Below are 15142 nucleotides of genomic sequence, written 5' to 3'. Positions count from 1 at the left end.
AGAGAGAGAGAGAGAGAGAGAGAGTCATGGGACATGGAGTATAGTGTGGGAGTGGAGTCAAGGCAATTGTAATAGATATGTATGATATGGGGGGGAAGTGGGGCGGCGGATTGGGGGCAGGAGGCTGTCACTTTGAGGATTAAAAAGTATAACTATTGCACTGTGTGGTACAGCTGAAACTAATTTTAAAAAATGTGTATTTTACAATAAAAAAATAACAAAAAAAAGAAAAATCATAGAGAAAATCTGTAAAAAAAAATAAAGTACTTTCATCTCTGCAAACTACAATTTTCAAAACACTTTGATATGAATGCTATTTTATGCTTTTTATTAAAATAGTATTTAATTATTCCTATATGATCATTGGTATTTTTACTACTAATAAAGACAATTGCAATTCTTTAAATCAAACTTTAAAGATAAAATTTAATGAAAGCTCAAAAGGGTAACATTTAGTAAAAGTGCTTTGCTAATTTTCTAAGTGAAAGCCTACATATAAACTAAAAAGGCAAAAGGTAACACTGAAATATAAAATTACCTTCCCATTCATCTTTGATGTGATCTCTGACATTCAAATTGATGGTAACGTCCGCACGAACTCGGGTTGGCCAGTTTTCACCTATATTGGGTTTGGCAACCTCAACCACGGTGAAAGCCACAATGGGCTGGGCCATTCGTGCCCAACCACCAAATACTACACCACCATACTCAGACTGCCTGAAAGCCAAAGAAGTGGGTGGTTACTCACACAAAATATAACTTTCCCCCAACTTTTGGACAAGTAAAGTAGTACGTAAGAATAAATGTTTAGCTGGTATTTAAGCCCTAACATTAGTAACTCTTATTTCCAAATTTAAAAATAAATCTAAGTCTCAATATTTAGGGAGTACATATGGTAGGATGAAACAGGCAAACATGGTCTAGAAAAAAAAGGGATGTAGAGGGATATCCCCACACCCCCTGGAAAAAAAAATAACTCTATATACATAAGAGCTGAGCCATTTTGTCAAAGAATGAAATAATCTAGCACATTCAGTTTTATTTTATATTCTTATCCTTTCCCACTGTTTATCAAGATAGTCTGAATTACTTATATTTTATCTTATGTACTATAAGTATTTTTGCAGCTGTTTCAAAAACATTTTAGTACAAGGTAAGATTTAAAAAATTAAAAATAAGCAAACAAATGATAATATCTATATACAAATGCCTCCTTTAGGGTATAATACTTAAATCATTTAAAAGATGCTGCTATGGACTGAGGGGATACATAATCAAGCTAGTTGCAATAACTAGAACCATTAACATCCAAACATTCATTCTTTCTTCTTATATTAGTCTAACTAGTGCTTTAATTTTTACATTAAATAGTATATTTGGGAAATCTGTAACATACAAACTGCTACAATTCTCCAAAATTGTCAAGTACTACCAAAAATGACATAATTACAAAATAAACTACATCCTAAGTAAAGGCTTTGGTAAAACAAAAAAATTGTAGAACTTCATAACATCAAAGAGTAAAACTAATTAAAAATAAAAGATTTGCAATCCAATGACTTGGTTCATAATGGGATGATTTCTAAAAGGAATTACCAGTGTCTAAACCCTTTGTAATAACTTTCTATCACCACCCTCATTTTTTACTAGTTGATATACCACAAAATTCATTCGTTGTAAATATACAATTCAATGATTTTTATTACATTTATAGAGTTGTGCACCCATTACCATAATCCAATTTTAGAACATTCCCATCATACTTACAAAAGATCCCTTTTGTCCAACTGCAGTCAATCCTTGTTCCTAACCCCAGGGAAGCACTAATCTAATCTCCCCAATGTTTTTTCCCTCTTATGGAGTCTACCTGCAACACGAAGCATTCAGTACAGATGTCTCATTAGTGTTCCTCTCTTACCCTGTTCAGTAGTGTCAGCAGCCTGAAAACATGATCATGAGAGCTATGCAATGAGTAAAAATGCCTCTGCTACTTTTCCACCTCAGGATACTCGAACAGAAAAAAGCCCAGTCCCTTTTTAGAAATCATCATTTTTAACAGTTTTCAATGATGGACAATTAGGAATGAAAATTTAGAAAAATTTAGTATCACAATTCCAAAAAATGAGATTTTCTTCCTCCAGCAGAAAACAATGTAAGTAAAAGTAATCTTTTTATTAATAGAGCACAAAAACTAAGTATTATTGCTTAATTTCGCTCGTAAGTAAAATATAANTAAAACTGGGTGGTAGGTACTCTACCCATATTTTACACATAATCCTTTGTGCTTATTTAGTATATAAAACAACTAAAAATATTGCCTAAAGTACAAAAAAAGGAAAAAGGGTAAAGTAATTTATCATTATATACATACACTCTTTCAAAAATATAGATCACATACCGTCTTCAATGACACGTCCTTTATCATCCAGCATGCCCTGGATTTCACAGCCTCTGACATAAACCAGTCCAACCTGTTCAATAAAAGGCCTCCTCCGGTCAAACTTGGTACCATAAGGTTTTGTGGGTCGCACGGTAATTAGAAAGCACACATCATGCTTACGAAGGCCTGGTAAAACATAAAGACATTTTTCACTTATTAAAATGTCATTGTTTTTAGTTTTTTGTCGGCAAATTCTCATCATCTTATCTTGGAAATAGAGATATAAAAAACATTTAAAATATCAGAGTTGGGGGCGGCTGGTGGGGGCGGTCAGTTGGTTAGAGCACAGTGGCCCTGCATGGGCCACTGAGCTAAATCAATCTATCTATCTATCTATCTCAGAGGTGATCAATGATTATATTTGCACTGTAATACAATTATGAGTTTTCTATAATCTCTAATGCTCAATGTTTGATAGCAATAATTAAAATGAAAGTTTCTTGTAAACAGAAATAGTCTCAGAGATATAGAGGAAAAACTGATGGTTGCTAGCTGGGAGGGGGGTGGGGCTGAGGGAGAAGGGGAAGGGATTAGACAGCATGGATGAGACAGCATAAATAGGTAACTACAATATTGCCACAGGAATATGAAAGACAGTTCGGGGAATATAATTAATAATGTTGTAAATATTTTGTAGGATGTCAGATGGTCACATGTCTTGTGTGACCACTTCATGGATAGGTTAGAGGCTTGATCACTGCACTGTACACCTGAAGCTGATGTTGTATAATATTGTATGTCAACTATAATTGAATATATATATAATCACGGGATGTAGAGTATAGTGTGGGAGTGGAGTCAATGAAATTGTAATAGATATGTATGATAGTGGGGGGAGAGTAGGACGGTGGATTGGGGGAGGGGGGTTGTCACTTTGAAGGGTAAAAAGTATAACTATTGCACTGTGTTGTACAGCATAAATTAAAAAAAATGTTTATTTCACAATAAAAAATAAAATACTGAAAAAATAAAAAAATAAGAAATAAAATGAAAGTTTCTCCTTATAATTAGAAACTTTTACGCCATGAATACATTACTGAATAAGTCCTCCAAGTCAGGCTACAGCTCCAAAATTGGGTGCTCATCATCATTCTTATTTTTAACATTCTTAATAAGTAACCAAAAATACAGTTGGCATATAATCCATCTGTATCATATGTAGAGGTTTCTAACATCAGTTTAAATTATCCATCAGTCATTCCAACAACTGTCTGGCTGTATTTCACCAGAAAAGGTCAACTCAAGAATAATTCATCAAGGCACAAAAGCGTTGTTTACAGATATCATCTTGGGAAGATGGTGAATACACATAGTTTCAGTTGGCAAATACTGAAAATTTTTATATGTGAATGTCAAGAAATAGGAGACTTGTGTCAAAGTCCATGGCTTCCCAGTTATTTGACCAAATAATGGATTCAACTAGATTCCCAGTTCTATTAAGAGTAGAGACACCGGAAGACAAGCAACATAAAATTAGATCACGCAGCATATGTTATACCAGTTAATCTTAATTTTTTTCCTGATTTGATTTTGTTAGCCAGTGTATGACAAAAAGGCAAATTTAAACAGTCGGCTTGCTCATAGCCTTAGCAGCAAGACATACAACTAAATAAAATCAACAATGTAAGTGGGTGGCTAATAGTACTGGGACCATTCTGGTTTGTTTCTGTATGGAGTGGAGTTCAAGTGTGGCTAGAAATAACAATTCCAAGTCATAATAGTGACTTTATTGTTTAACTCTCAACAAGTTTTATGCAAAGAAGCAGGGGAAGCAATGAGAACTAAGGGGGAACTGTTCTGCTATGTGAGTTTTACTGTCTGCACTTCTGATCTGCACAACACATTAAAACTTCTAAGTCTTAGAGCCAAAGACGTGGTTCTGGAAAGTACTTTAGTCCCCCCCACCACCACCACCCCGATACCCCGATGTCACTTTTTGGCATCACTGGGGGATGACCGCCTGTTTCCCCTAATGCAGATCATTTAACAGTGGGATGTCTTAGATCCACATTAAAAATACCTATATTACAATGAGCTCAGCTACCTCTCTCCTGTCAATCGTTTGCATTCGCTCCATCTGTGAATGTGTGTTCTGGAGCAGAATCCAGCATTTCAATTTCCTTAATTCTGTTTCCTTAATTTTAAATGAGGTATGGCGAAGATAAGGGCTGAGTTTCACACCTTCTTGAAGGAACAGAATAATATTTCATAATATTTAGCTTAAATTCTTCAAACTTCTTCTGTTTTTACTGGACAATATTCATTACTGTTTGCAGAAACTCCCTCTCAAATTTGCCTCCGTTTTCTATTTGGTTACTCTATCTGTGATCAATACTAGCCCTGAATTTTGGCTCTGACCTCCCAGAAAACACTTTTCTCACCACCATGCCCCCAAATATAAATCACTCGTCCAACAATACCCTATTATTCCCTATCTTGCCCATCAAAATTCACCTATTCTATTTCTCATTCTATAATACTAGAGGCCTATGTTTAAAAAAAAAAAAACCCACCGTGTGACGTCCTTCTGATAGTAGTCTACAGTGTAACAGAGGGAAGGGATTCGGGTAAAACATCCTTTTTCCCCCCTTAACAACGTAATGCAGACTTGTCATCTGTCATCTATAAATTTCTAAAAAGGGTCTTTTTTTTTTTGAGTTTTATTTCCAATACTACTTCTAGGGGTAGCCAGTAAGTTATTTCAGTTTTATTACCACCATGTAAAACAGTGTTTAATACCTCCTTAAGCTCTAAGGGGTAATAAATATAAAACCTTCTCTAGCAACTTAACGCTTTTCTCAAGTTTCAGCAATAATAAAGGTACACATTATTCTAGATGTGTAATGCACCAGATTGGAGCTCTTGAAGCAGGAGTCACAAAAACAATCTGTCACAGACTATACCCACTATAGTGGCCATTTGTTAAACATTTGGCCAGCTTCGTTGTTGGATTCCTTCAGAATTAGAGGATAAATGTATCATATAGTCCCTATGGTTATAAACAGCTATATCGGGAGCAATAATTTCTGAAAACTGAACCATTAAGGGGCTATTCCTTTCCTTGTGGCATGCCAAGAAGGTGGAAGGAGATAAAACTACCGGCTGCTATTTCTCACAAGGCAGTGAGAATTCTCACAGACAGCTGGGAGAAAAATATTAAAAGAGACAATTAAAAATCAGCTCACGGGCCATTTCTCGCACAGGTGTTATCATTGTTTTAACTATTTGACTTAGTAACTTTGAACATATCTGCCCCTAAATAAAATTAATTGTGGAAATCCCATCCCTAAAATCTTGCCTAGTTAAAAAACAGAAAAAATAACTCATTTCTCTGTAATTATCCTTGAATACATTCCATTTCACTGATTATTTATTTGACTTTCTCACTTTGGTGCAAATAAACTATTATTATTTCTGAGTTGTTTTGCCAGGTCCCCCTAAAATTCCTTTTGAGTTTGTCTAATTTTGATTTTGTATTTTTAGCTTCCATAAATTGTATGCATCCCTACTCCTTCACTTTAGCTGCTTTTATCTTTTAAAAATATCCATTGTCCTTACTTGCTCTGCATATGCGTCCCCCCTTTCTTTAGTGAATGCTAGTACTTTTACTCCTTTTATATGGATCCTACAAACTCATAAACATTTTCTTATTAAATTTAAAGTACTTTCATCTCAACTACCACACGACCCAGCAATTCCTCTCTTGGGTATCTATCCAGAGAAACCCAAGACGCTAATTCGAAAAAATATTTGCACCCCTACGTTTATTGCAGCGCTATTCACAATAGCCAAAACTTGGAAACAACCGAAATGCCCATCGGTAGANAAACTTCTTCTGTTTTTACTGGACAATATTCATTACTGTTTGCAGAAACTCCCTCTCAAATTTGCCTCCGTTTTCTATTTGGTTACTCTATCTGTGATCAATACTAGCCCTGAATTTTGGCTCTGACCTCCCAGAAAACACTTTTCTCACCACCATGCCCCCAAATATAAATCACTCGTCCAACAATACCCTATTATTCCCTATCTTGCCCATCAAAATTCACCTATTCTATTTCTCATTCTATAATACTAGAGGCCTATGTTTAAAAAAAAAAAAACCCACCGTGTGACGTCCTTCTGATAGTAGTCTACAGTGTAACAGAGGGAAGGGATTCGGGTAAAACATCCTTTTTCCCCCCTTAACAACGTAATGCAGACTTGTCATCTGTCATCTATAAATTTCTAAAAAGGGTCTTTTTTTTTTTGAGTTTTATTTCCAATACTACTTCTAGGGGTAGCCAGTAAGTTATTTCAGTTTTATTACCACCATGTAAAACAGTGTTTAATACCTCCTTAAGCTCTAAGGGGTAATAAATATAAAACCTTCTCTAGCAACTTAACGCTTTTCTCAAGTTTCAGCAATAATAAAGGTACACATTATTCTAGATGTGTAATGCACCAGATTGGAGCTCTTGAAGCAGGAGTCACAAAAACAATCTGTCACAGACTATACCCACTATAGTGGCCATTTGTTAAACATTTGGCCAGCTTCGTTGTTGGATTCCTTCAGAATTAGAGGATAAATGTATCATATAGTCCCTATGGTTATAAACAGCTATATCGGGAGCAATAATTTCTGAAAACTGAACCATTAAGGGGCTATTCCTTTCCTTGTGGCATGCCAAGAAGGTGGAAGGAGATAAAACTACCGGCTGCTATTTCTCACAAGGCAGTGAGAATTCTCACAGACAGCTGGGAGAAAAATATTAAAAGAGACAATTAAAAATCAGCTCACGGGCCATTTCTCGCACAGGTGTTATCATTGTTTTAACTATTTGACTTAGTAACTTTGAACATATCTGCCCCTAAATAAAATTAATTGTGGAAATCCCATCCCTAAAATCTTGCCTAGTTAAAAAACAGAAAAAATAACTCATTTCTCTGTAATTATCCTTGAATACATTCCATTTCACTGATTATTTATTTGACTTTCTCACTTTGGTGCAAATAAACTATTATTATTTCTGAGTTGTTTTGCCAGGTCCCCCTAAAATTCCTTTTGAGTTTGTCTAATTTTGATTTTGTATTTTTAGCTTCCATAAATTGTATGCATCCCTACTCCTTCACTTTAGCTGCTTTTATCTTTTAAAAATATCCATTGTCCTTACTTGCTCTGCATATGCGTCCCCCCTTTCTTTAGTGAATGCTAGTACTTTTACTCCTTTTATATGGATCCTACAAACTCATAAACATTTTCTTATTAAATTTAAAGTACTTTCATCTCAACTACCACACGACCCAGCAATTCCTCTCTTGGGTATCTATCCAGAGAAACCCAAGACGCTAATTCGAAAAAATATTTGCACCCCTACGTTTATTGCAGCGCTATTCACAATAGCCAAAACTTGGAAACAACCGAAATGCCCATCGGTAGATGACTGGATTAAGAAACTGTGGCGCATTTACACAACGGAGTATTACTCAGCTATAAAGAATGAAATCGTACCATTTGCAACGATATGGATGGACCTAGAGACTATTATGTTGAGTGAAATAAGTCAGTCGGAGAAAGACAAATACCATATGACCTCACTTAAATGTGGAATCTAAAAAACTGAATGAACGAGCAAAGTAAACAGAAGTGGTCTCAGAGATAAAGAGGAAAAACTGATGGTTGCTAGTTGGGAGGGGGTGGGGATGAGGGAGAAGGGGAAGGGATTAGACAGCATAAATACATAACTACAATATTGCCACAGGGACATGAAAGACCATTCGAGGAATATAATTAATAATGTTGTAAATATTTTGTAGGGTGTCAGATGGTCACATGTCTTGTTAGGGAGACCACTTCATGGATAGGGTGGAGGCTTGATCACTGCACTGTACACCTGAAGCTGATGTTGTATAATATTGTATGTCAACTATAATTAAATATTATAGTCACGGATGTGGAGTACAGTGTGGGAGTTGAGTCAATGGAATTGTAATAGATATGTATGATAGTGGGGGGGAGAGTAGGGCAGCGGATTGGGGGAAGGGGGTTGTCACTTTGAGGGGTAAAAAGTATAAGTATTGAACTATTGCACTGTTTTGTACACCTGAAACTAATTAAAAAAAAATTCTATGATACTATAATCTTGCCACAATAAAAAAATAAATAAATAACAGTAAAAGATATGAAGACAGTCGATTCTGAAATCTAGTATAATTTTAGTACATTGTGTTTATTGTAGTTATGGCTCTAGGATATGATTCTGAAGTAACAATTTTTCTTTTAAATCAATGTACCAATACTTATACTGGTGATGTCATCAAAATAGCCACATTTCTTCTAACAATAATGACATTGTTCAAAAGATTTCCTGAAATGTTTTTCAAATATGCCTTGAAAATGTGTCAGAATGCACTTTGGTATATACTCAATTGTGGTGAATTCTCATCCTTAGAGGACAGTGAAAGCATTTAGAAATAAATCTGTTGAAATAGGCAGGTGAACAAACTAGACAATACCATTTTGAATCAAGACTCAGGGTTTATTACCAACTAATGACGTCTTTTTTTTTGGTGGTCATTATCTGGCTCTACAAGCAATTGAAACCTCTAAAAAATGTTTTGAAAAATAAAGCACTACAAAACAAAGCCTATTGTGACATAATGAAAAAGCTATACTTGCTGTATTATTATGTCTCCTTAAAACACAGTTTTAATGCTTTATAGTCTGTATTTCATAGGATCTCTCTCTCTCTCTCTCTCTCTCTCTCTCTCTCTCTCTCACACACACACACACACACGGCATGGTTTAAATTAATAAAAATCCTTAATGCTAAGCATTCAAAATACTGAATAGTTCCTAGCTTCTAAAGTTAAATTTGAGGGTATCATAAAATTTTCCTAATGTATACAGTGCATAGGAATATTTTCATTACATATGAATTCTAAACTAACTTCCATGCTACATCCTGATCCTGTACTTCTTTATCATACCTTCTCCTGAATAGTACTCAGTTGGGACAATATTTTCATCCCATATGATTTTCTCAGTTGGATACAAAGGCATCTGGTTCAATTGCTGAATCTGAGAAATTCGACGTTCGTGACGAGATACCTGAAACAAACAGGTTCAGGAAGAAAGTTAGAAGCATCTTTTGTTTTAATCAAAGTAACTTATGAAATGAGAAGTTACATGTTTTTCAGTTATAGTAGTACTTAACAAGAGATTTTTTTACTGCCTTTTCCATTTTTTCCCCCCATAAAAAAAGATGAAGGAGATACCAATTGTGATGGTCTTTGAATCAGACAGATCTGAATTCAACTCCCAGCACCTCTACTTATAAGCTCTGTAAAAGCTGGGCAAAGTACTTGAACCTCCCTGATCTTAGTTCGCTTTTCAGTGAAAAAGATTAAAGGCTACTCACCTCTCAGGTTTCTTACGAAAATGAAATGGAATACTATAAAACAGTGTCAAAGTGCCTAGCACATGCCAAGACCTTAAAAACCATAGCACTTAGCATTCACCAAGGTAAGAAAACAACAGGAGCCCTGAGTCCTAGGTTATAGTTGTCATCCTTGTACTAACTTGTAAACAATCTAGGAAAGTTTATGAATAAACTGGCCTCAGTCTTCTTTGTAAAATGAGTTGGACTTGCTGATCCCTATGTACCCTTCTATTGTTAATACTGGAGTAATGAGTTAGATTACTCCAGAAATAAATGTTTCTTATTTATTAACAGAAATAAGTGTATTACCTAATTAACAGATGTTAAAATAATGATACACTTGAAAAATGTGTCACATTCCCTCCAGTAGAGATAGTATTATTTAGGAAAGAAGATAGTGTGATATTATCTAAACGATGTGCATGTTTCAACCCTTTAATCATAATTTGGATATTAGAAGACTCCAAAGCCTAAAGAAATCCTTTAGGAGAAGGAAGAAATGAAAGATAATGCTGGAGCACTCTAAATTTTTACAACTGTTTTCTTTTGGCATAACTATTTAAATTTTAAGAATGAAATCTTAACTAGAAGACCCTAAAAGGCATAGGATGAACTATATACTCAAACCTATTTCCCATTAGAAAGCCTACAGAAAACAATCCTCATTTCTTTCTATAGTAAGGATTTAGGATTAATCCCCAAAACCTGACTTACAAGAGAAGATTTCACATTGTCAGAAAAATAGGACAAGGCATTTTTAAAAAGTGCTTGTAGTCAGAGACAATGAAAAGTGATTTGTAAGAAAGAAGGGAAAGAGGGTGACCCAAATGCAGGACATACAGTTCATACAAGTGAATATATTGATAAAAAGTATTTTCCATGGCTGAATTAATTCAAAACCCTCCCAAGGATTTCTCTCCAAATGGCACTTAAACACCTGTCACTAGGCTTAAAACACCTGCTACAAATAGTTTCCTGTTACTGCCCCCAAACTAGTGTATAATCTTCCTTTCTACAGTTAGGGATTGTATTTTACACCCTACATTAAAAGTATTAGTTTGGAATATAACTCACAAAACCTTGTGCCCATTGTAGTTCCACGTGTGTAAAAAATGTATATGCACATCCACACAGTGTGTGTTTGTATAGGTGTTAAAAAAGTCTGAAACATGAAAAATGACTCAATCTTTTGGCAGTCAGGAAACAAAAGTTAAAATAAGCTATTATTTTTTTTACTCATAAGACTGGCAAAAATTGGGACGACTCATAACATTCGGTGCTGGTAGGAGCTTAAGGAGACATGTTTTAATACGTTGTTGGTGGGAATATGTACCTTTCGGAGGATAATATGGCTGCATCTTTTATCTTTTAAATAATCACAGGCTTCCATCAGATAACTTCACTTCTAGGTGCCTCTCCTAAATGTACACATAGGGGTACACCGACACGTACAAGGACTGCATCATTATTGGTACTAATGAACACTGCAAACCTCATTTTTCATAATGGGAGTATGGTTAAATACTCAGCCATTTAATGAAGTATTTTACTGAAGTTAAAAATAAGGTGTACCCCTTCCCTTCAATTTTGCTGGGAACCCAAAACTGCATTAAAAAAAAAAAAATTTAAAAAAAAAAAAAAAAAGGTATCAGTTTGCGAGTAAAAGCCCTCATTTCCTGAAATGATTGAGAAATCCCTTAGAATTCTGAAACCACTAAGCTAGTGATGACTTACTCTACTTCTAAACACTCCTGAATTTTCTAGTGATAAAGGTATGGCTTAACATTCAAGGTACTATATTTAAATAACTTTTAAAATAAACAGATATGAACATATCTGTATTATGTGTGTGTGTGTGTGTGTGTGTGTGTGTGACTGTGAACTCTCAAAGGCAGGAAAGGTGCCAGCTATATGTATCCCCAATGCCTGAATTCAGTGCCTAACTTAAGAGTTGCTCAGAAATGTTTGCGTGGAATGAATTCACGTCATAAAGCAGTTTTAAGAGGTAAAAGACTTGAGAAAAGAAATCCAAGAGATGAGAAAAGAAGTCTGATAAAATCAAATGATGATACAATTCCCACAGTGGGAATTATCTACCTAATCTTTAGTCCAGAAAAAAATCTGTATCAATCTACATCTTTAAGAATGGTTCAAAAAAGTCAGAAAAACCACATGCAAAATTCAAAGAACATTAATATGTATTTACCAGCAATTCTAGAAGAAATTCTTTATCAAAAGTTGTGTCTTCAGTTTTAGGAAGAGTTGGTAACAAGCAGAGGTACGATGCCACCTGGTGGAGCGTATTTGAACTGCAGAATAAAGAATATTCAGATTATTTTATTCTTAACAACTTACTTAACTTCACTTTTGAAACATGTAATTTTAGAGATTGCCTAAAAGGTTTTACTCAATAATTATAATTCTATGACATGAGTAGCAAATATAAAAAACCAGCAATGAAAGTTAAACCCCTAATACAGGGTTTTCAAAATGTCTTCTGCAAACCTCTTGTGGTCCCTAAGATCCTTTCAGGGAGTCTACAAGGACAATTCTTTTTTAAGTTAATACTATGGCATTATTTGTTTTTGTCCCCCCACTGTCTTTACATATACAGTGACAGTGCAAAAGCAATGGTGGGTAAAATTGCTGACACGGATCAAGTTGGTGGCACCACCCAGTCCTCTAAGTAGTCACAGCATTCTTCACCGCCACATGCAGTTATCAATGAAAAAAAAATCAGTTTTAAGAATGTTCTTGATGAACCAGCAAAATATTATTAATGTCGTTAAACTTGAACTCGTATCTGTTTTTTAAAAAATTCTGTGTGACAGAATGGGGGGTACACATGTACACATTTATTTGGGTNGTATGAAATCAAACGTGACAGTAAAAAAACTAGATCGTAATCACAGTGTCCATGCAGCTCTCTGTAATTAGGAAGGAGAGAAGCCTGGAGGATACCTGCATCGCTCCCATTCCAAATGTCAGGCTTTTCATACAGAATGCAGGATGACTGTATATGTATGCATACTGTGGCTGTAATGTAATGAATATTCATTTTACAGAATTATTTTACTTACAGTCCCCTGTGATATATAACTTATCAATTTCATACTCAGAATAAAATATTGAATGAAGGGTATTTACCCAAAGTCAGTCATCTAAAAAGCAAAACTACCCTTCACAAACCTCATAATGCAGTGCTGCCTACAATAACTAGAATGAAAGTTTTTTTCTTAGCTAATGGAATTAGCTCAAGGAATGAGCTAGCAGGTGGGGAGTGGAGTTTAAGCAGCAGGTTTCTCCAAATAACAAGACCTACTCAACCAGCCCTAAAAGTAAATGCTGATGATTTGGTCTCTTCAAGGCAACAGATGGATGGGAGACCAGGGAAGACTTTCCACTGTTCCATTCCATGCAATGTGCTGCAAGGCCCCTCATCTCCCGCCAGGTTCCTTAGAGAGGCTGACTGAGGGGAGAGGTGACAGCCACAAGAGAGCGTGGGGTAGCAGAGTACTCCTTTACCATAAGCTTCTCCATGGACTTAAACTGTCCTGCCCTAGTACAGGCCTGCCGGCCAGCCCACATCCTTTCCTCTTTGCCCTTTTGCTAATGCCCAACCCACTCCCCTCCACATCCCACCTCCACCAAGGGGGATGACCTCTCTTCCCTTATCCCTAGTCCCACCCCCAAGTACCCAGATATATATTTTATATTTTAGCACTTTTAATATAGTCTAATCCACATTAAAGAATTTCTCAAAGAGTAAATATCTCATATTTTGGAGGGCATCTACATGCCAGGTATACTATCTAAATATACTCTCGACCTTTCTGACAGAAATATGTCAGCCACTGTTTGCATCTCCTCGTTGTAGGTGGAAACAATTTACTAACCACGGCTTCATTCTGCTGACGCTATCCTCGATGTCCTGCCTAATTTCATAAGTTGATTCTAAGCGGAAGAGATTAAAATTCCGTAGGAGGTAATCATGAAGAGTCAAAAACTGCAAATTCAACTTGGGAAGAGCAAGACAACCTGAAAAGGAAAATAACATTGATATTTGAATTATTTTTTTAATCAGACATCTCTCTATAAAAAAGGCATCACAAATTTGGTAAGAATCTAATTTAAAAATGTCTAAAATACAGCATATTTAATAAGGTCTTATTTTTATTTCCACACAGAAAACTGAAACCAAGTTAACAAATGCTGCCTACTAAAAACTGCAAATAAAGGGTGGATTTCATTAATACATGTAACCTGCATATCAATGATTCATATGCAAATAGTACTTCTAAAAAGTATCTGAAGATACTTTAATGCAGTCTCAAGTAGTTTAAAGATTCTTCCTTTACACCTAATTTACACCTGGCAAATCTAAAAATAAATAATGCTACCATACAAGTTACATACTTAACATACTTAAGTTAGCACAAGACAAAATTACCAAGAAAACTGAATTGGTTTACAAAAGGTCAGGCAATTAAGTTCGTGAACTTTCCACTGTGTACTTACACTGCATAAATCTATCTCCAACGATCACTGCTGAGTTCTGAATTAACCTTTGCCTTTTTGCTAGATTTAAGGGTAACCACTGACTATATTTTATTCCTGGATTTTACTTCCCTTCTTTGACTATATTAAATGAACAATATACTTTATATTATCCTTAGTTAACACTATTTCCCTTTGATAGAAAGTGACCAAGCACTCAGCAGCAATATCAAAAGATTAAAAAAAAGAACCCCAAACACATTTTACTGGCAAATCATAATATTTTCATCATTGCTATCCGTATTTACCAAGGCAATAATGCACCTAAAAGCAAGAAACACTGATGTATAAAAATTTCACATCATTTGTAGTCAATTAGAAAAATCCAGATTATGCGAAACTATATACAGATCAAATAATGCAGGTTCTTCAACAGAAAGAAAAGGAAGAGATAGGGAATACCTGCAGAGTAAAAGACATGTTTAAAATGTGCAAGGGATGCACAACTGGGTGATAAAACTATAAAAAACAGAAAAGCAAGATAGCGGTGGCTATAAAAGCCTAGAAAGAAATGGCCACTTTCAAGCACAGGGAGGAAGCAGTGATTAGAAAAGGGCACCTGGGAGAGTTCTGTGATAGCTGACAAGGTGGTTACAAGGGTGTCATGGTGTTTCCCTTATGATAATTAGTAAAGCTCTATATTTATTTTGTGTAGCTTTCTATATTTGTGTTTATTTTATAGTAAAAAAGTGTTGAAAGGCAAATTTTACAAAGGTATTCTTTA

General features: G+C 35.3%; 1 protein-coding gene across 1 annotated transcript in view; it reads right to left on the bottom strand.

The window, feature by feature from the left end:
- The window catches only part of AQR (aquarius intron-binding spliceosomal factor), a 100690-nt gene that overhangs the window by 49954 nt on the left and 35594 nt on the right, over positions 1 to 15142 (bottom strand). Inside the window, exons 14-16 of the mRNA XM_019649186.1 lie at positions 12068 to 12170; positions 9379 to 9530; positions 2399 to 2592 (exon numbers count right to left, since the gene is read on the bottom strand). Of these exons, the coding sequence (XP_019504731.1) occupies positions 2399 to 2592; positions 9379 to 9530; positions 12068 to 12170 (449 nt within the window). The remainder of the gene's footprint in view (positions 1 to 2398; positions 2593 to 9378; positions 9531 to 12067; positions 12171 to 15142) is intronic.

The sequence above is a fragment of the Hipposideros armiger genome, unplaced genomic scaffold (assembly GCF_001890085.2).
Source record: "Hipposideros armiger isolate ML-2016 unplaced genomic scaffold, ASM189008v1 scaffold_130, whole genome shotgun sequence".
Lineage (NCBI taxonomy): Eukaryota > Metazoa > Chordata > Mammalia > Chiroptera > Hipposideridae > Hipposideros > Hipposideros armiger.
This window is presented reverse-complemented; position numbering and strand designations above follow the sequence as displayed.